The sequence below is a fragment of the Bos indicus genome, chromosome 22, assembly GCF_029378745.1.
Source record: "Bos indicus isolate NIAB-ARS_2022 breed Sahiwal x Tharparkar chromosome 22, NIAB-ARS_B.indTharparkar_mat_pri_1.0, whole genome shotgun sequence".
NCBI classification, from domain to species: Eukaryota; Metazoa; Chordata; class Mammalia; order Artiodactyla; family Bovidae; genus Bos; species Bos indicus.
In genome coordinates this window covers 17665097-17687544 of record NC_091781.1, presented here as the reverse complement: position 1 = coordinate 17687544, position 22448 = coordinate 17665097, and the positions used below count along the sequence as shown (strand labels likewise).

Below are 22448 nucleotides of genomic sequence, written 5' to 3'. Positions count from 1 at the left end.
CAAGTGTGTTATCTAGAGCTAAGTCCTCGAAAAATGCAGGGGGCAGCTTTTACACTTAAATTTGTTTGGAAAATGTATTATATTTCTCTCAGAGATTTTCAATAGACATTAGAATGTTAAAGGCTCTGACAAGTCCTGCAGTAAAGAAAGCTATTTAGGCTCCAATCCTATTTGATCCCCCCGCTCCTTTTTTTTTTTTCATGCAACGCCTATAAGTCTCATGAAATTCAGGTTCCAAAGTACTTTTCATGTTTTCAGAGGTGCCACCTCACTGGCACCTGGCCACGAGCCCAAGGGACCTGGGGGTGATGTGGTGGAGGGGGCCACACCTGCAAGGGAGGCAGGGCAGGAGCAGCCTCCATTCTATCCTTGCCTCCCCTCCTAGTTGGTCTCAACTTTATCGTCCATGAAATGATCTCTAAAGTCCATTTTAGCTCTTTTTACCTGCTTTTGTTTTTTCGAGTATCTTAGTATGAAAATTTCAAACACAGAGGAATGTTGAAAATGTCTGCTGTGAACAACTATCTACCCACCATCTAGGCTCTAGAATTCACGTGTTACTGCTCCGCCTTCAACACGTTCCTACTCATCTTTCATCTGCCAATCTCCCCTTTCTTTTGCATTTTTAAAGAAGCTGCAGATATCGGTATATTTTGTTCTTAAACACTCATCGTCATCCCTTACTTTTTGCAAACAAGAAAGTCACTGTCCAGAGGCCAGACTTGTCAAAAGGTGCACAGCCAGTCACATTCATGCTGTGGTTCCAGCCCACTGCTCTCTGCTCAAGGGCCCTGCACATTCTCAAGTGGACTCACAGCCTAGGCTCCTCCTGCTGAAAGGTTTAAAGCGAGTACCCCTTACACCCCCTCGAAGGGCCTGCCCCTCAGACATCTCTCACATTGTTGGGCCAACCATTTCAGACTTGGAGTCTTGGCTTATGCAGAGATTTTTGACCATCTTGGCATTTACTGTGACCTAACTTGACCCTGACTCCAATTTTTCAAGCTCACTCTCCTTCTCTAAGGGCCAGACTATGACGGGAGTCATTCCTTCTGTGACCCCAGCTGAAAAGCAGCAGTCAGAACAGCGTACTAGGGGTATGATGAGAACGGGCCAGAGAAGGGGGTGGCATTCCACTCTCATACACTGCATCTGGCTCATGAGGTATTCTTGCTTAAGACACAGGTTGTGATTCAGTAGTGGAGACCAGGAATGACCACAAACCCATTTGTGATTCTGCAGGTAGCTCCCATGCCCCATTTGAAAAAAGATATGCCTTAAGCTTCCTTCAAGATGACAATCTAGACTCCCATAATGTCCAGAGTTAGATGCTGGGTGTGGCTACATCATACAAGAGGTTTGTGTATGGGTCTTAGAGCATCTTCCAACAGAACTCTGATAAATGAGAGAACCTGTGAACCAAGAGATTGGGATCAGGTCTCCTGCTGACCAACACCCCCTGCCCCCTGGCATCTGCCACAGCCCAGATGCACCTGTGTCACAATCAGACAGATTATGCAGATTCAAGGGAAGCTCAGCAAGGGACCTGAAGTCTGCAAGCCTCCAGATATGGTCACTGTTCTCAAGAGAAAGAAAGAGGGCAAAGCAATAAATGGAAAAATATATTTATTAAGTGCACCTTTTATAGAGCACTGTAGGGTACATCATTCACCAACTGGCGCAGACAGGAGATAGCATAGAAATTCACCAAGTAGAACAAAGTCAAGGAATTCACATTTTGCACTTAGGGGCATTTCGCTGCAATTAAACACAAAAGGTTACGCATTTTGAAACCAGGATCTTCTTAAAAGGCAGCCTCCAGCAGTCACATCCTGTAGAGCCATCCCTCAAGAAGACCAAATAGTATGGCAGATTTCTTTTCAGCACGTAAAGAAATAAGGCTCAGAGTCTTCAAGTGTTTGCATTTCACTTTTCAACATGAGAACAATGAAACATTCCAGAAGAAAATCTTCATGCTCCAATTTATTGGCACCTCCAGGTACCAATAGGTGCGTTAGGTTTGTAAACAGTCCTGAAACTGCAGGCAAAGATGGCTGGAGGACCTCAGGCATTAGGTCTGGAGGAAGACAGAGACAAGGGAGCGCTAATTGCCTTCTTCCAGGCTTGGGTTGGGGAAACAACAATCAATTGTGAAAATACTCTCCAGGAATGTTGGGAGGGGAGAGGTGCATAGCCAGTGGTGCAGCTGAAATCAAAGGTCACTGATCAGCTATAAAACAGACTCCTGTGCCATAATGAGAACCAAGAATCCAACCAGAGCTTTCACAGCAAGAGAATGAGGAAAGTGTCCCAGCTGGTTCTGATGCCCAAGAACCTTGCAGCTCCAGGGTTCTTGGCAAGGTTATGCCTGTGGTCAGAAAAATCAACTGAGTTGCTGTCTCCTTGATCCCCAGTGGCCTCTGGTGGCTGCTAGGATGGCAACTTCCCTAGTTGACAGCAGAGACTTGGGGCATTTCCGGCTGGCGAGCAGAAAGGCTCAAATGCTAACAGGCCCCGCCATCACTGCATTTGCACCCACGCTGCCCTGGTGTCCTTGAGGTGGGCACGGAGACCCCAAATCGGCATCCAGTTAGCTCCCCAAACAGCCAGGACTGGCTGGTGTCGACACTAGGGACCTGTCACAGCAACACTGCACTGCCTCTGGGTTCAAAGCTGACACTGTCCTCTGTCTTCAGTTAGTACCGAAGATCTTGTCCTAAACGGTGGGGTTCTGAACACTGGCATTTCAGTGCATACTTCTCTTCTCCCTGAACATCAAGATCCTGCTAGCTCATTCTACTGTGTGTGAGTGTGTTTGTGTGTGTATGTGTGTATGCAACGCAGTATAGAGTGAGAAAAGGAAAGTAGAGAGGGGAGAGCTGGGGCTTTAGGAAATGCTATTGTATCACAGTGAGTCCAAAAATACGTGTGCAAAAAACAAAAACAAAAAAAGAGTGCCAGTGTGCCCAGTCGGAAAACCTCTGATCTACAATATCCTATACTGAATAGCAAAAGGTGTTTCCTGGACATGGGCACATGTGCTTCAAGGCTGAAAAGACACTTCACAACATGTGTACCAGGTATTATCACTACTGGTACTTTTGGTCAAACTGGAAACACCATCTTTCGCAGGAAATCTAAGAAAACCATGGATTTTTCTGAAATGATGAGTCACACGGAAACAAAAGCTCTGAGAAGTAAGAGATTCTAAGAAATTTGTCCTTCAGGCTGGTTGCCTCTGAATTCAGTTGGTAAATATTTTTTAAGTATTAATGTAGTAGTTTTTAGCATATTTTCAAAATGTATACATCACTAATTCCAGAAAATCTTCACTACCCCTCAAAAAAGCCTGTAACTTAACAGTCCCTCCCCACTCACCCCAGTTCCTGGCCCCTGGTAACCACAATTCTGGTATTTGTCTCCACAGATTTGCCTACTCTTGACGTTTCATAGAAATGGAATCACGCAGTATGTGACTTTTCTCAAGGTTTCTTTCACTTAGTATGTTTTCCAGGTTCATCCGTGTTGGAGCATATGCCAGTACTTCGTTTTATTTTATAGTTGAATCATGTGCCATTGTATAGGTATACCACATTTATTTACCCAGTGATCAGCTGATAGACATTCGGGTTATTTCCACTTTTGCCTCTTATAAATCACAGTGCAAGAAACACTTACATACAAGTTTTCATGTGTGTGCAGGCTTTCATTTCTCTTGAGTAAAAACCAGGAGTAGCATTTCTGGCTCATCCGGTAATTCTATGTTTAACTTTTTGAGGAACTGCCAAACTATTTTCCAAAGTGGCTGCTCCATGTTACCTTCCCACAAGTGATGGAGGAGAGGTCCAGTTTCGCTCCCACCTGTCATTGCCTATCTCTCTGATTAGAGCCATCTTGGTGGGTGTGTACTGCTATTTCATGGTGGTTTTGATTTGCATTTCCTTCATGAATAAGGATACTGAGAGTCTTTTCATGTGCTTACGAGCCACTTATATCTTTTCTTTGTAGAAGATACAAAAATATGTCTACCCATTTGTTTATCAAATATGTTGCTCGTATTTTAAACTGTGTTATTTGGCATTTTACTTATAAAAAGTAAGAGTTCTTGATATATTCTAGACACGAGATTATGGCTTCCAAGCATCTTCTTCCATTCTGGTTGTTTTGTCACTTTCTTGATAGTGCTCTCTGAAGCATAAGAGTTTTGTGCCCCATTGATGAGGTTCAATTTATCTATTCTTCCTTAGGCTTATGTTTTGGGTGTCGTATCTAAGAACCCATGGCCTAGTCCAAGGCCACAAAGAGTCATCCCTGCTTACTTCTAAGATATAGTTTAAGCTCTTACATTTAGGTTGATGCACTTTCAGTTAATTTTGTACGTAGTGTGAGGTAGGGATCCAACTGCATTCTTTTGCATGTGGATATCCAGCTATCCTGGCACCATTTTCCAAAAAGACTACCATTCCTATTGAATTCTCTTGCCACATTTGTCAAAAATCTATTGGCCATAAACACAAGGCCATTCCATTCCACTGGTTTATATGCCTCTTCTTTTGTTTATGCCACACTCTTTTGATTACTGTAGCCTTATAATAAGTTTTGAACCGGAAGTGTGAATGCACCAACTTTGTCCGTCTTTTTCAGTGTTTATCTGGCTATTCTGGGTCCTGACATTTCCATGTGAATTTCAGGATCAGCTTATCAATTTGTACAAAAAAACTAGCTAGGATTTTGATAGGGATTACACTGAATCTGTATATAAAGTTGAAGAGTATTGTTAACAATATTTAAGTCTCTGATCCATAAACATAGGATGTCATCCCATTCACTTAAGCCTTCAACGTCTTTCAAATATACTTTGTAGTTTTCAGGATATGTCTTGCACTTCTTTCATTAAATTTATTCCTATTCCCTCTGATACTATTATAAACAGAATTATTTCTGAATTTTATTTTCACATTGTTCATTGCCAGGGTAAAGAGGAACAACTGATTTTTATATTGACTTTGTATTCCACAACCCTGATTCACGCATTAGTTCTACTGGGTTTGTGTATGTGCATGTGTGCATGAATTCCTTAGAATTTTCTATATACAAAATTGCATCATCTGTAAGGAATTTTACTTCTTTTACACATTTGGATGTCTTTTATTTCCTTTTTCTTTCCCAGATGCTTCTTAAGTATTAGCATACCAAACACTTTTAACCCAAGTTTTACTTGGCTGCCTGTGCCAGACAGTCTCCGAAGAGAATCCCCTGTTCTGGGGCCACCTTCAGACAAGTTGGTGCTCAAGGATGCTAGCACCAGTCCACTCAAAGGCAAAAGCGCTTTGAGGCCAGGAGGCTATTAGTACCACCACCAGCAAGGTCCTAGTCCTCACCCCAAGCTCAGAACGCTAGGCTTCTGTACCCAATGGTCACCAATCTTATACTTACTACCTCTCTCAAGATCCCAGAATACAGTAAGTCCTCTACACATGAACCTTCTAGTTGCAAACTTTCAAAGAGGCATGGCAGCCCCTGTATTCCAGGTGTACTTTTCAAGGTACTCTACTGTAAAACTGAAAATGCTTTACTTTCTGCGTTTATGTATGTATTACTTGTGTGAAAAGTATTACAAACCTATTACAGTGCAGTAATATACTAGTTCAGTACAGTACTCTATACAGCACTATACTATATAGTAAACTAGTACAGTACCATATAGCTGACTGTGTTAGCTGGGTACCCAGGCTAACTTTGTTGGACTTACTAACAAACTGGACTTACAAACGTGCTTTCAGAACAGAACCCATTCTTATGTAGGGGACTTACTGTTAAAGGAAGGCAGCAGTGGGGTCAGGGCAGGAGAAGTACCCGTGGGAGCCCACGGAAGATCCGGGGCTTGGTTTGATGGTGGAGTCACCCTACCATCTTTCCCCATGGGGGTTGCTTCCCCACCCAACTCCAGCTGCCCAAGGTGCAGAGAGGTACAAACTGAAAGGTACCTTATACACACATATACACAGCCACCAAGAACCAGAGTGTCACTGTCGCACAATCGAAGCCAAGGAGGGCAGTCCTGGCCCTATCAGTCACAGCGTGGATGGCTGCGAGCATCTTCTCTGGCTGGAGCTGTACTGGCTCAGGACAAAGGTAGACGAGTTGCTCTTTTTGCTGACGCTTGTCTCCCCAGGCCGGCTGCCTTTCAGGCGGCGGAATGAGCAGCAGAGGAAGCGCTGCACAAGTTCTTGGAAGAGGTGGCCCGTGAAGAGCATGTAGATCCAGGGGTTGCAGCAGCTGTTGAGGCTGGCCAGGAGCATGGCGATGATGAAAGGTGAGGCTGGAGGCAGAGGGGGAAGAAAGGAGAACACGGCATCACTCTCGTGGCATGAAGCCTCACCTCCTGAGAAGAGGGACCAGGTGCTGTGTCACAAGGCGGAGGACGGCAGAGACCAAGCCTGCCTTCCTCCCACATCAGTGCTCTGAGCACATGCACAGCCCAGCCCTGGAACGTTCCTTGTCCTTTCTCCCATCCGAAGCTTCCCTACCACGTGCTTCCATCTGCATGGCCACCTGTTCATTCCTTACTGACCTCGCAAGTCAACTGCCTCCCACTCAAGAGTATCCAAGCACACAGAGGTAGAAGCTACCAGACCTAGCATGTAGCCCTGCCAGCCATAAATACTTTAACTCCCCAAGAAACTGCTGTTTTCTCATCTCTGAATGATGATAATGAGAGTCCCCAAATCTCACAGGAGCACAGCAAGGGCAGAAGAGCACCTAATACTACAGATGGCCGATGCACGGCAGCTGCGATCGTGACCATGTGCCAGGGGGCCGTCTGGGCTCGTCTAAGTCCATGCTGTTCTGAATGAGTGCCTCAGCAGGGGAGGAGAAGGCTCTAGACTTATTCCAGCTGACTTATGAAGATGCTTTTAGCCCAGGAATATCTGATCTTGCATGCAGATCTCAGAGGTAAGGTCTTCTGCTTTGCTCACACACAGCCAGGACACTGCAGCTGGAAAGAGTGCTGTAAAATCACCCCCTCCACTTTCTGCTCACCTGCATTCTACCTTCAAGTCCCAGGGCCACTCCACTCTCCTGGCGATGGTCTTCTACACTGAAATCCTCACTGTGTCAACCATCTCCTTTCAAAACATAGCCACCCAGTGGGTTGCTGCCATCGGCCACTGACTGAAAAGGTGACTGAGAGAGGCGCTGCCCCACTGGAGTCCAGCAGGCTGGCAGCGGATGCTGTAGTGGCCACTCGGGGTCCCGTGTTAGGACCGGGCACTCAGCCCAGAGCTGCCAGAGAATAGCAAGCAAGCACACAGCGGAGTTTCTCTGGGGGCACTGCCTTCAGCCAGGGGGTAACACCGTGTACCAGGCAGCCCATATCCAGTGCCTGCTTCAAGGCAGGGCCCCCAGGCTGGCTCCTGTGTCTGCATCCCAGCTGCTCTGAAGGGTCAGCCCAGCTCCCAGGTTCCTGTGACTCTGGCCTCAGTTATGCTAGAGCAGAGTGATGGGGAAGTCAGTTTGGACAAAAGGAGGGTGTGGAAATCAGAATCTAGAGATTCATCCAAGAGAGTGGTCAGCAGCCAGCATCTCCTTGGGGGTCAGGCCCTTGGGGAGCCCCTTACAGAGGACCCAGATGCAAACCCAAGGGGTGTGAACCCCCTTCCTACCTATTCATTCTCTGAGCCACATCTACTGTCTGAACCTTAACAGCCTTATCTTGAAATGGAGGTGACACCCACTAGGACTTTGAGAAAATTGGGGGAAAAAAAAATTGTGTGAAAGGGCATTGTGAATGGCAACGTGTTTATTCAAGTTATTATATTATTATTTACAGATATGAAATGTGATCAACTGCAGATTTTTTTTATCACTCTTGAGTTCAATTTAAGAAACTGTTCTTTGCCTTTTTTTCCATGACTTAAAAAAAAAAAAAAAAACTCAAAACCCAGAGCCCTGAGATTGGATTACATGACCCCAAAGGAACTCCAGATGGTCTGCTGTGGAAAACTTTACTCTGCCATAAGAAACCCAGCAGGGAAGGGGGCTGCAGCCATGGGTGAGAAAGGGATTTCAGGGTCTCCACCAGGCGAGCTGGCTCTCATCCATGTCTTCTATCCCCCTCAGCAAAAGGAACACCTGTCCCTCAAGGTCCAAGCCCTGAGGGCTTGCAAACCACTCTCTTTGGTCCTGGAGAGAAGAGGGGCTGAGTGGGAGGCATGAACCAGGGATCGGGCCTCACACCTGCCTGGCCTGAGCTCAGGGCATTTCTCAGGAAAGGGAGGGAGGGGTGGAGGAAGAGATCAGATGCCCATGCATCCTCCCCTGCTGTGTCTACTCAGTGCCAGCCACCCAAGCAACCCTGGGGACCTGCCCTCAAGGGATTTACAAATCCAGGTGAGAAGGAGAGAAGCCAGACAGGCCTTCTAGTCAGTGGGGAGTGGCAGCATTGGCAGACAGGCGATGAGCGCAAGGCAGGGCACTCGGGGTAATCTTCAAGTGGGGGCTCCTACATGCCAAGCAGAGAACTGAGCAGAAAGGGCCATGTGCCAACTGCAAACATTCCCTGCTGGGCACTTACCGCCCCCAGGAGACAGACACCATGCTGAACTTCCACCCAGAACCATGACTCATGAGGAGGTGGGTGGCCGAGGGCCATGCAAGGACAGGGTGTCCCAGTGGTCCACCCACCCACCAGCCTGGCTTTACTCAAGCCGCATGAAGTCCCCTATGCGGATTTCCCGGTACTGCCCCCGCCTGTCACCATCACTGTCACCCTGGGCCCAAATTAGCCCGGAACAGCTGACGGGCAGCTGGCCATGGCCTCTCCTCTCCGGCTGCGCTGTTCCTGAGGCAACGAACACATGTCACTTACAACTCAAAGACCTATGGCTCAGTTGAATCTGATCAAGCTCATCAACCTTCCTAAGAGGCTCTCACTCCAGAAACCACTCATCAGTTCAAGGCCTCCCCTCCCCACCCTTCCCCAACCCATGGCTCCCAAATCAGGCACCTCTCATAAGGACTAAATCCCTTATCCCTACAGGAGCTATAGGAGAATTTGGGAGTTGTGGTGTACAGAGGCTTTTTTAAAAATGATTTCTGGATGTACATGTACAGAAAGATTGAATATGAGTATGTTTTCCAAGGCTCTTTGAAAAGAGCACCATTTTACAACATTGGAATTGTAAAAGTCACAGGTGTGTGATCTTACCATGCATAAGGTCAGGAAAAAGAGCTAAACTTGTGGGCTACACAGCTTTAAATAGTCTTCCGTGATGCCATTGCTCAAATCTGGGGACATGTGGGGCCTACCAGGAAGGACCTGAGAAATAACCATGTTCTAGAAGCAGAAGAGGTGAGGTTTCCTGCAAACGGAGAGCCTTTCCTTACCCTTTAGAGAATGACAGGACCCTGCCACCAACTTGGGCCACTCATGCAAAGGCAAGCCACACATTTTGGGAACAGAGATAACACATTAAAGCTTTTTAAAGCCTCATTACTTAATGTCCAGTCAAGGGCCCTGCACAGGCATCACCTAGGAGCTTGTTAAAAATGCAGTCTCATAGGCCCCACCCAGATGTGCTGAATCACAATCTGCACTTTAACAAGTTCTCCCACATGATTCTGTGTACAAAATGAAATCTGAGAAGTATTCCAATGATCTCATCAGGCAATGTGTGTATGTTTCTTTGCATAACCAGCTCCTACTCATCCTTCAAAACCCTTTTCAAATGTTGATTCCTCTCTGATCCTGATTTTTTTCCAGGGAGCTAGAATCAATGAATCCTGGGGGCACTCACGGTACTTCTGACAAGTGAATACAACTCTTACAGCATCGTCCCTTCATATTGTAACTATTTCTGCTTATAATCTGTGGTTGAGGACTTTGTGACATCTGTGGCTCTGTCCTTGGCCACTAGCAGAGGCTGGAAAATGGGAAATGTCCAATAAGGGACTAAGTTGAAGTGAAGCATGAAATTAGCAGACAGGAGGTCCTGATAAACCAGTCACCACCACCAGTATGTTGGAAAAGCAAAAAGACAATTTCTCAGCTTGATGATGGGAGATGGGCCCCTAACAAGATAACTGAACGCAAATTCAATTCCCCCTGGAAAAAGTGAGTTCGCACGCAAATATTAAGGTCAGGTGGGGATAAAGAGAAAGAAATAGAATGAATAAGTGTGACCATTACAGTGTGAGGCGTGGACTGTGGAGGGCAGAGGCCCCTGGTACTGAAGCATCTGGAAAGGGGGGGAGGTACCAGTGTTCCAGCAGAGCACGGAGGGAGGTGCCCTCCGTGGCACCTGAGGCTGCCCCTCAGTGGCCTGGAATCAGAATCACAGGAAGACCACCTGGTTACACCGCTCTGCCACCCACTCATCCGAAACGGTCCCCTTGGGCTTCCAAAACTCAGAGCTAAAATCTCCCCACCTTGCATCATACTGCTTCCTCTGGGGAAACCTTAATTTCCCTTGACCTCTTAACACTCTTGTTCCCAGCATTACTGGACTTGCCACCACTCGATGAAAATTGTAGTCCCTCTGTGAAAATGCATTCCTGAGCTCAACAATCCACACTCCCTCAGCTGTATGGACGGATTCCATGACCTGACACATCTTGAGATCTTCCTCTTCGTAAAGCACTGGCAGCGCACTTACTGCATGCCAGGCTGTATGCCACCAGCACCTTCTACCCTCCCCTCCCCACAACCTAAAGCCTAATCTTAACCCCAGCAAACAGCCCCAGGCAGGTTTAGTCAACCATCCAGGGTGACTGCTGCTCATTTTACAGATGGGGAAACACTTACAACCAGGCCTCCTATAGATTTCAACCTTTCCCCTGGCAAAACACCCTGGCAGATTTTTGATTACCCCAAGTGGTGGGGGGCGCACTTCCTCACTGAGTAGCCAATTCTATGGCCAGAGGTCTGCATAGAGTCTTATTTATCTTCAGTTCAACTCTACACACTCATCCCTGCCCCATCTTATGCACCTTCCTCCTCCCATAACCCACATGTTTGTTCAACTAGCACTGGTTGCACTCCAGGGGATGGCCAGCCTTGTGCTAGGCAATGGGCACACGTCAGAGAACAGGACAGGTGGCATCCCCCCTGTGACAAGGTTCACAGTCCACCTCTCTGGCTTTTAACAAGCTTCTCCACACACCAACCCTTCTGGACACACTACATACTGTCCAGCAGACTCTGCCAACACCCCACCCCCTCCTATTTCCTCTGACGAATAAATGTCTATTTCCTCTGACTGCCGAGATTCTCAAAGCCAATCCCAAGAATGAAAACAAAACTTTAAACAACCAGAATGGGGGAAAGGCGGAATGACATTGATCGTGTGGTCCCCAGGTGCTATGGGTCACACCATGTCATCCTCATTATGACAGAGGAGGAAGCTGAGGCTCAGAAAGGGGAAATCATCAGCTCAAGGACACAAGAGAAAGTGGAAGGGTGGGCTCCAAACACAGGCCAACACCGGCTCCAACACCTGCTGTTAGCCTGCACCGAGACCTGGGGACCTACAGGCCTGCCTGCTGTCTTGACCAACTGGATACATCCATCTGTCTTCATCTCCCCCCAGAGAAGCAGCTCAGGGTCAGAGTCCCTGTTACCAGCAGCCAAGCAAGTTCCACAGAGTTCAAGGGGAAAGGTTGTTGCCAAATCTTTTGGCTGTGCAATTTGATCTTGACGGTTCCATCCGGGGCTTGTCCAAACCTGCTAGGGCTGTCTGGTCCAAGCCCTCCTTCTGCAGACTTACTAGACTCACCAAAGCAGGGTCCCAATAGCATGTGGCTACTGGGGCCGGGACGCTCATTAAATTATCACAACCCTCCTCTTGCTTTTTTCTCCTCTATTTTCTGCTCTGAACAATGAAAATACTGAAATCGAGAGTTTTCCTCTTTGCTTTGGCTCTTATGAAAAGGAAGCCTTTTGCACAGCCCCCTCCCCCCAACACACAAAGAAGCTTTATTATTGCTATTATTATACTTTTATCCTTTTCCCCCCTTTCTTCCCATTTTCCCCTATCTATTTTATCATGCCTGGGACCTGAATCTTTGAGCCCCCTCCCCAAGTTATTTTTGGAACAAGGCGAGCTCTAAACCAATAAAGGCAGAGCTTGGTGTGAGTGAAGGTGTAGGCGGGGAGAGATGGAAAAGGAGCAGCTGGGTTTACAGGGACCGGCAGGGGGAGCGAGACCTAAGGAAAGAGTTCTGTGGGGGCCACAAGGCCAGCTGACAAGCCACATGTGATTTCTCCAGCTGCTCAGTTAGTCCCTGATCTGTGAGCAAAGCAAAGTTAGAGAGCTGAATGATGATTTCAGCTTCCACGGGTTGGCTGCCGTGTTGGAGACTGGTGGAAGTAGTACTGATTCTATCCAGAAATGGGATAAGTTTGCTTTCTCACGGACAGAACAGCTGAAAGAAAGCCTCCCAGTCTTTCCTTACAAGCAATTGAGCCGCCGGCATTCCAGTGCATTGAGATTACCTTGCAACCAAAAGGTGTTAAGTCGTTCACCACCACAGATCACCCCTCCTGCTGTTTGCAAATGAGCTACCGGAACTGTCTGTGATGAAGGCTGAAGGCGCAAAGCTTCGGCCAGAAGCCAGCGCCCCAGAAGCTCTGCTCCCCTGGATCCCTCCTCATAGCATCCCACCCTACCTTCGCCTCCCGGTTTCACCAGCCACCCTCAGTTCTGACACTGTCTGTCCTCCACTGGAGAGCGCGCGTTTCCCGCCTACCAAAATCAACCGGGCTCCAGAGACAAACGGGGAAGTTCGCGCTCCGTTCGCTCCCTTCCCTGCTTGCCCCCACCCCTCAGCAGAAGCACTGTCTGGGCTCCTGGGTACTGACAGCGCCGCCGCCGCAATACTCACCTCTCCACCTCGCGGCTGGAGAGAGGGCGAGGGGCACAAGTCGCCTCCTCCACTCGGCAAGGGATTCCCAGTCTCCGCCCACTGACAGCGCCCTGCCCCACACCTTCTCAGGCTCGGTTGGAAGAATCCAAGCACCCATCTCCCGCTGCTCTGATTCAAACCAGGTCTCCCGGGTTCACGCTGACTTGAACTTAAAGTGGAAGTTCAAGGGAAGTGAACTTAACGTGGCAGGAGATGGGGCCTGGGTCGGAAAGTCACCTCCCCGCATTGCTCACCAGGTGGAAAAGGCAAGTCATTGGAAGCTCAATTTTCGGGTCCGTAACAGTGAATCAAATACCCCATGTGGCCTAAAGACTGTGGTAGGGATTTTACGTGCATTTTCACATTTCATTCCCCTACTGTTGAAGAGGAGGCTTCCCTGATGGCTCAGTGATAAAGAATCCACCTGCTAATACAGAAGACTCCGGTTGGATCCCTGAGTTGGGAAGATCCCCTAGAAAAGGAAATGGCAACCCACTCCAGTATTCTTCCCTGGGAAATCGCTTGGGCAGAGGAGCCCGGCGGGCTACAATCCATGGGATCGCAAAAGAGTCGGACACTGGTTAGCAACTAAATAACAACTGCAGGGGAAAACTGGCTTATCACCTTTGCTATTTTACAGAAAGGGAAGTCAAGGCTCAGGGAGGTTATGCCCCAAGTCACCTGGCCAGCAGATGATGCGGCCAAGGCTCAGAACAATCCACGAAGCCCGCCAAACCCAGGACAGGGACAGCAGGACCAGGCCACGCCCGCCGCGCTCCCTCCTCCCGGTGCTTCCGCCCGCGCTACCTTCCTTGGGCGCATCGGCATCCCAGACACTCCACATCTGCACGAAAAAGAATGGCGTCCAGCACACGATGAAGGCCAGCACGACGATGAAGGTCATCTTGACCGTGCGGATCTTGGCCTTAGAGATGAGCTTGACGTTGCTGACGCGGGCCAGAATCGCGCGCCCCGCCCAGTCTGCCGCCTCGCCCTCAGCCCCCGCGGCAGCCTCTGCCGCCGCCGCCGCCGTCTTGAGCCGTAAATTCTGCCAGATCTTGAAGCTGATAAGGCCATAGCAGGTGGCAAGGACGATGACGGGCACAATGTAGACGGCGAGCGTGATCCACGTGATGTAGGCCTTGGGCCCCCAGGGTTGAATGAAAACGGCCCAGCAGTCGAAGACACCGTCGGCCACCTCGCGCAGCGAGAAGATGTGCACCTGCGGCGCGCTGGCCACCAGGCAGCCGAGCCATGTGACGAGTACCGCCAGGCGGTCGGTGCGGCGGCTCAGCGAGCGCAGCGGCTGGCAGATGGCCAGGCAGCGGTCGAGCGACATGAGCAGCAGCAGGTAGGTGGACGCGAACATGCCCACAACCTGCAGGTACTTGACGAGGCGGCACAGCAGGTCGGGCCCGTAGAAGCGGAACGTGATGTCCCACAGAAGCTGCGGCAGCACCTGGAACACCGCCACTACCAGGTCGGCTATGCTCAGGTGCTTCATGAAGAAGAAGAGGCGCGAGTGCTTGTGGCGCGTGGTGCGCAGCGCTAGCAGCACGCACGCGTTGCCGCTCAGCGCCAGGAACAGGATGAGGCACAGCACGGCCACCTCCACCCGCGCCAGGGCCTCGTTGCGCTGTGGCGGCCCGGCAGTGCGATTGCCCTCGGTTCCCGGCGGCGCCGCGCTCCCGTTGACCGCCTCAGCGCTCCAGTTAGCCGCAAACGCACCCTCCATGACCGTGGCCGCCGCGGTGCGCCCCGGCCTTCGAGTCCTTTAAGGCGCGGCGCGGGGGCGGGGCCCGACTTGCAGTCCCGGCGTGCCTGGAGGCGGGGTGGGGGCTCCTGGGTTCCCCTCCCTGAGACTCCGCGGACCGATCTGCTGGGTCGGACTCTGAAACAAACCCCGAGGGCCGTGAGAAGACCGTGCGTTTCTCCCGACGCGTGTATGCCTCAGCTGTCCCCTTTCCAGGAACTCCAAATCATCTAGGACTAGGGCCACCACCGCCGGCCCTGGGGTTGCTGAGCGGCTGTCCTAGAAATTCCCGTTTGAGAAACTTCTTTTGAGACTTTGGAAATGAGCGGGAATCTCCCGGACCCGCAGTTCCTTGAGATAGTCGCTTCCACTGAAGGAGAGGGAGGAACATAACCAGTTTCCTCCCGGACTGGGACTTCTAAGCCAGCCACCTCGCCTAGGGATCCCCCAACTAGTTATTCCCCAGAACCCACAGGACAGCCACCTCTCCTAGTAAACCCCACTCTGGATGCTCCCTCTGAAGACACCCCCCCCCGCCCCCAAACAGCCACTTGCCTGGGAAACCCTGCTCAAGACCATCCCCCTCCAACCCCGTTTCTAAAATGCTTAGCCATCCACCCCTGAACTTCCACAACAACCGCTTCTTTGCCTCCATCCTGGAGGCACTCCTGACTCAGTATATCCAGGACGCCTAACCTGTTCTCAGTACCCCTGACACCTCTCAGGGGAAATCCTCCCCAGCCCAGCATCCTCGAAGGTTCGGGAACTCAACAGGCGTCTTGGCCCCCGACAGCCAAGGGATCTCCGTCGAGATCCTGAGCAGGTACTTTACAATCTCTCAGAGTACCGGCGGCGCCTCCGGAACTAGGATCTCAAAGCACTCCAACACCTTCTCTCGGGTCCCAGTGGCTCCACCAGCGCCAAACATCCTGTCCACTCATGCGCTGGATTCAGCTACCTGAACCGAGTCGTAGGGCGAAACTACACTTGGTTCCCTGGGGAAGTTGCACCGCCACGGATGGTTCCAAAGACGCGTGTGCTCCCGGGGCAGGTTGAAGTGGCTGCTGCCGGCACCCAGTCTGATAGGACGCCAAGGGCTCGGACGCTGTAACCTGGGGTGGAATCACCTCGCCTGCAGCCCTGACTGGTGGCTGGGTAGGGACTAGAAGCGATCAAGGAGCCCTGTCGAGGCTATGCGCGCGGACGGCATTAGGATGCGGCGCTGCCTGCCAGTGGCCAGCTTTTCTGCAGCGTGTAGCGTAGGCTGTCCCACCTCATAGATCCGCTAGGAGGCGCGGAAGGCCGGTCTTGCCGGTTCCCACGAAGCGGTGTAATCTTGCCCAGCGTTGCCTCAGCGTGGTAACAAACAGGCTTATTTCACTGTGACTTAAAGCAGCAAGAGGGAAGAGGCTCGTAAATAATATGCTTGGTTTCTTCCTTTCTTGATTTAGAAGCTCCTGACTCTCAGGCAAACGGGAGGCTTGGATAGCAGTGTTTCCCTGTTGAATTGACAGTGAGGAAGTTACAAAAGCATTTAACAGATATTCCCCAATCATCAGGTCAATTTCAGGGCTTCTTCCCCTCCTACTGTTCCAGGGAGCTTGATGTAGTGGATTTAGCAGTGGATTCATGCTTTGGAATATTTTTGCTCCTATTTCCATTCAAGAGGAATGAGATACTTTCTGTTCCAATCAGCACTGGGAGAGGTCTTTCTTCACTTAGTTTTAGGGGAAGATCTCAAGGCCCTCCCCCTCAAAAAAATCTATCTTCATTTTAAAATGACTCTGTTTGTCTATGGCCCAAAGCCATTACTGCCTCTTTGCTATGCTTCAGTGTTAAAATCCTAAAAGATGTCAAAGTAATATGAAATTCTAAGATGGTTTTTCTGACTCCTAGCTCTTTTTCTATTCTAAAATCATTAAAAAAAATAATTTAAATTGGCTGAGAAAAAAATGGCAGAAAGAAAAAAGAGGGTTCAACAGTGGACATGGCTCTTTAAGTATTGTTAAATGCATCTCTTCCTGACATTTCACTTACCCCTTTTAAAATTATGTGGCTAGAATAGTGTTAGTCAAGGATGGGGGCTAACAGTTATAGCCCTGTGCCAAGACATACTAGGGGTGGGCCACTGCTGCTGCTAGATTCTGGGCTTTACCATCTACGACCTGTGTGGCCAAGTCACGGAGCCCCAAGACTCAGTTTCTCTGGGGGCTGACCTCGTGGGGCTGTGAGGAAGTAAGACTTCACTCACGTGAGGAGTGCTCTGCAAACAGTTAAATACATCTGAAGCTGTTTTCTCACATTGACAATCCTCACCCCAGAACTATCCTATGAAAACATGTTCTCATCCAATCAACCTCCATCTTACTTATCTTCCTGGATTGAACTCATTTATCTTTTCAATTAAGACCAACAGAGTATGTGTGTGTGTGTGTGTGTGTGAGAGAGAGAGAGAGAGAGAGAGAGAGAGAGAGAGAGAGAGAGACAGAGAGAGAGACTGTACCAGACAAGGACCTGAGTTAGGCCCTCTGAATCCGAACTGGTGTGATGAGAATCTGAGATCTTTACCTCTTAGGGGAAGCCCTCCCTGACCACCTCAGCCCACTGAGAATTCCCCATTTTCTGAAGCTCTGATGCTTGACTGCAGATTTCACCTATAATACGAATGTGTCGAGTCTCCCCAGTGCAGTGTAAGTGCCTAGAATATGTCTCGCAGATCATGGTCCTTTGTATAATTACCATTATGTTTCCTGTCATGCATACCTATCAATAGCAATGTGTTGAGAGAATGACACTGGATTACCCAAAAACACCCCTCTGCAAATTAACCACTAGGTTCAGTCTTTTGCTTCCCAGAATAATCTTTCTGAGGAAATCTGGCTAAAAGAGGACTCTTTGTGAGAAAGCATGCTATTCTGATATGTTCGCTATTTTTCCTGAGAGGGAGCGATGGCAGAGATAAAGCATGATGCTTCCAATTCCACAAACGTGTCCACTGACCATGGCTGTGACAACCCAACCTCCTATTAAGGAACTACTATCAACACCCACATTCTCCACTTGCAGACACCACTGGCCTATGTTAAGGCATGACCAGAGAGAAAAAGCCTTCTAAGGGGGGAGCAGAGCTTGGAATAAAAGCAGGTTGTTCTTCTTTTTTCTTTTTTTTAAAGCAAGCTATTCTTAGGCAGAAGAAAAGGTTTATTGAGAATCAGGAGCTTTGGAATGTGTGACTTTTTGAAGAGGCAGGGCCTAGAGGAGGGAAGTCATTTAAACGTGGGGGTTATCTTCACAGCAAGTGAATGAACAAACAAATGGGGTTCTCCTGAGGACTACTGAGGAGGAAACTGAGGTTCAGAGAGGAGGAGGGGCTTGCCCAAGGCCCCATAGCTGGTTAAAGAAGGCCAGCATGGCTGGAGTAAAGCATGAGGCAGATCTAGAGAGGTGGCAGGCACCAGACCCCCAGCCTGGTTGACTTGGGTGTCTTACCTGATGGACAGAGGTGACCAGTGACAGGCAAGGGGCTGGCTAGGGGGCCAGGTACAAAACTGCAAGGGGCTAAGAGACGTGACTTGAGATAGTCCCCTGGGATCACTGGAGAGTCAGCCTAGATTCATTCAGGGCACACAAAGAAAGCAAAGCTCTTCTCCATCTGCCCTCCCCCGCCCCTCCTCCTGACTCCCTCCACCTCCCACCTCGTTTCTATCAGTCCATCTCTGGTGGGATGAAACAGCCTAAGGGGGATTCCAGTGACCTGACAGCTTCAAAACAAAACTTGCCCTAAACCTCCACGAATTCCAACAGCCCACTCGCTTTCATTTTTCATTAAAAAAAAAACAAAGGACATTTCTTCCCAGAGGGCACCCCTACTGAAGTTCACCTCTCCTGCTGGACTGCTGAATGCATTATGGCCGAGCAGACTCTGTGCTCTTTCCAGCACAAACATTCACTCAGTAAATATCTTCTAAGCACCTACTGTGTGCCTGACAGAGTGACCGAGAATCACAGCACCGAGTCTGGAGTTGAACTCCACTAACCAGCGCTCCTGAGATGGGCAAAAGCCAAGACAAGCAGAAGGACCGGGACCTCAACTGCACCAGGGACGCAGAGTCCTGTATGACCAAGGGCAAGTCCTCATTCCTCCAGGGCCCTGGTTTCTTCTCCTAAAAATGAGGGCGTTGGAAAGTCTCTGAGATCCCTCACAGTTCTATCATTCTCTAAGTCTAGCAAGCAAAACACACACAACGCGGCAGGGAGCACACAGACTGATGACACATCCTCAGCGTCCCTGAGGCCTGGAGCACTCAGTAGGTACTCGGCAAACACTAGCAGGAGGACCGAGCCTCAGAAGTCACAGTGCATCCCTCTGCCACATTCTGCTCCACGAGGCAGTCATGAAGTCCCCCCAGTGCAGGAGGAGGAGAAACACAGTCTGTCTTTTGCAGGGAACAGTGAAGTGCTGGAGGCACGTCTGACTAAAGGCAGTGTTGTAACTTTGGGGGAAAAATACACAATCCCACTGTGTCAGTGAGTTGCTCAGAAAGCTTCAATGAAAGAAGAGCTGGAATGATGCCTGCTACATGGCGAGTATCTAAGAAACAGGAACTGTGGCCACTACCTACAAGGATGCCCAGTTGTCCAGGGACCACAGATCAGGAGCCAATGGCCTGGTGCAGAGAGATGAGCTGGAATTTGTCCTCTAAACCCCAAGCCACAGGGCTCAGAGTACACTTCACTATCCCCTAATCTGAGTGAACCAGGGGCCTAGGACAGGAAAGCCACATTAGTGAGAGTTTCCCTACAAGCCCCCCACATCCAATACACCCCAATATTATTGCCCAAGCTCCCAGATTACGAGCCAAGGGTATTGGTCCTAAAGAAAACACATCTTAAACAAGACAGACTAAGCACATGGCTCAGAAATGAGAACAGAAACGTCTGCAGGCTGCAGAGCCAGTGGAGACACATGCAACTTCCGGAAACAGAGGCTCAGATGTCCTCCAGGCCAGCAAAACAGTCCCTGGCAAGCCAGGTGCTTCCAACCCACTCTGGGGGCCTGCACAGCCCAGCCCTGGGCCAAACTGTTGCTGGGGTCTGTCTTCTCTTAACAGACCTCCCTCAGCTTCACCAGAGAAGACCAGGCCACAGAAATTTCAGCCAAAAGTAGCCACAAATTATCACTGCTCCCAGAACTGGTTTTGCTGTTGTTGTTATTGTTGTTTTTTACCTCATGGAGCATTTCTCTCTACCCGGGGCAGGGGCGGGGGCAATCAGGCACAGAGCGATGAAGAAACAACGGACAACGGAGAGGACACGCAAGGGCCTGCCGAGCCCCTGCAAGCCAGTGTCTACTCGTCCCACGGTTGAGGGCCAGCCCAGCATAGAGAGGCCACAAGGAACTGCAACGAAGATACAAAAGAACCATACATGTGTTAAATGATGGCCCACAAAGGACTCCAGAAATCATATCTTGCCATCTCATTGCTTCTTAGAGAACAGAAGTGTGCTTCAGACTGGGGTCGGGCTGACCCCCATTTCTGCTGCTCTCCTGCAGGGCCAGGCCCCTTTGGCTGCAGCTCTGATCTGTTTGCAGCTTGATGGCTCCAGGCAGTGAGCCCTCCAAGCCCTACCCCTGAGCCCCCTGCTCCAGGAGAGCTGCTTCCGGGACTGCCTGCAGCTGGGGGAGGGGGCCCTGAGAGTCCAGTTCCAGCCCCAGGGCAGGGCCAGGCACCTACTTTACAAGGTTGAGTGCAAAGTGACAATGTGGAGCCCCTTGTTCAAATTTGATTAAGAAAGTGACATCAGAGTGTTAAATCAGGAGTGGGGCCTGAATTAACGCAGAGACTGCATGGCCCATGAATCCAGCTCACCCATCACCTGTCACAGCATCCATTCCATCTCAAAGACTATCTGACTTTTTCCTTAAGTATCTCTTGATGCTATCTCCCCCATCCCCCACCTCCACGCCACTGCTCCATGCTATGTTGCTGGCCATACACACTTCTTGGACGCTGCAACCCTGCTGTCCCCTCCCACCTGCTCTCCATACAGCAGTTAGCTTTTAAAATGACACTTGTTATGATGTCATCCTCTACTTCAAATAGTTCAATGTCTTCCCCTTGCCCTGGGAGTAAGGACCTAATACTTTAAGGTAGCCTAGGGCCCTGAGTGGTCCAGCCCCTGCTGCCCACAGCAGCCTTGTCCTGCTCCACCCTCTTTCTGGTCCTCTGAGCTTCAGCCACTTCCCCATTCCCCTGGCCACGCAAGCATGTACTCATGTCTCATCTCCCAGCAAACCCACCACATCCTCCTAACTCCATCAGGACTTCTCATCTGCAGACTTCTCCTCCTCAGCACCTTCTATGAGTGTAATTTCACATCCATTTGTGTGGGTTTCTGGGTATGCCAAAGGCTTTGACTGTGTGGATCACAATAAACTGTGGAAAATTCTGAAAGAGATGGGAATACCAGACCACCTGACCTGCCTTTTGAGAAACCTATATGCAGGTCAGGATGCAAAAGTTAGAACTGGACAAGAAACAACAGACTGGTTCCAAATAGGAAAAGGAGTACGTCAAGGCTGTATATTGTCACCCTGCTTCTTTAACTTACATGCAGAGTACATCATGAGAAACACTAGGCTGAAAGAACCACAAGCTGGAACCATGATTGCTGGCAGAAATATCAATAACCTCAGATATGCAGATGACACCACCCTTATGGCAGAAAGTGAAGAGGAACTAAAAAACCTCTTGATGGAAGTGAAAGAGGAGAGTGAAAAAGTTGGCTTGAAGCTCAACATTCAGAAAACTAAGATTATGGCATCTGGTCCCATCACTTCATGGGAAATAGATGGGGAAACAGTGGAAACAGTGCAGACTTTATTTTTTTGGGCTCCAAAATCACTGCAGATGGTGACTGCAGCCATGAAATTAAAAGACGCTTACTCCTTGGAAGGAAAGTTATGACCAACCTAGACAGCATATTCAAAAGCAGAGACATTACTTTGCCAACAAAGGTCTGTCTAGTCAAGGCTATGGTTTTTCCAGTGGTCATGTATGCATGGGAGAGTTGGACTGTGAAGAAAGCTGAGCACCAAAGAATTGATGCTTTTGAACTGTGGTGTTGGAGAAGACTCTCGAGAGTCCCTTGGACTGCAAGGAGATCCAACCAGTCCATTCTGAAGGAGATCAGCCCTGGGATTTCTTTGGAAGGAATGATGCTAAAGCTGAAACTCCAGTACTTTGGCCACCTCATGCGAAGAGTTGACTCATTGGAAAAGACTCTGATGCCGGGAGGGATTGGGGGCAGGAAGAGAAGGGGACGACAGAGGGTGAGATGGCTGGATGGCATCACTGACTCGATGGATGTGAGTCTGAGTGAACTCCGGGAGTTGGTGATGGACAGGGAGGCCTGGCGTGCTGTGATTCATGGGGTCGCAAAGAGTCGGACACGACTGAGCGACTGAACTGAACTGAACTGAACTGGGTAATGATGGGTCTGGTTGTGGTCACCATAATGTCCCCTTGTCTAGTACCTTGGAGCATGCACAAGTCATGGAATGAATGAGTTACCATTGAACCAGTGGCTGCCACCAAGACAGAGATCCTGGGGCTGACAATGTGCCCAGTTGGTCATGAGGGGGAACCGGGACGTCTCAACTGTGACAAGTGGACTAGGTTACCTTCCTTGAATGGATGTTGTAAGGATGAAACTGCATTGTATGTAAGTCAAATCATTATGCTGTGTACCTTACACAGTGCTGTGTGTCAATTGTATCTCAATAAGA

At 49.4% G+C, this 22448-nt stretch overlaps 1 protein-coding gene across 1 annotated transcript; it reads right to left on the bottom strand.

The window, feature by feature from the left end:
• Positions 1 to 1609: 1609 nt before the first annotated feature.
• On the bottom strand, positions 1610 to 18388 carry OXTR (oxytocin receptor). Its single transcript, XM_019984929.2, has 2 exons — positions 13714 to 18388; positions 1610 to 6322 (listed from the first exon to the last, which is right to left on the bottom strand). Exons 1-2 carry the CDS (start codon positions 14639 to 14641, stop codon positions 6075 to 6077), a joined length of 1176 nt encoding a protein of 391 aa, XP_019840488.2. The 5' UTR covers positions 14642 to 18388; the 3' UTR covers positions 1610 to 6074.
• Between the last annotated feature and the right edge of the window lie 4060 nt (positions 18389 to 22448).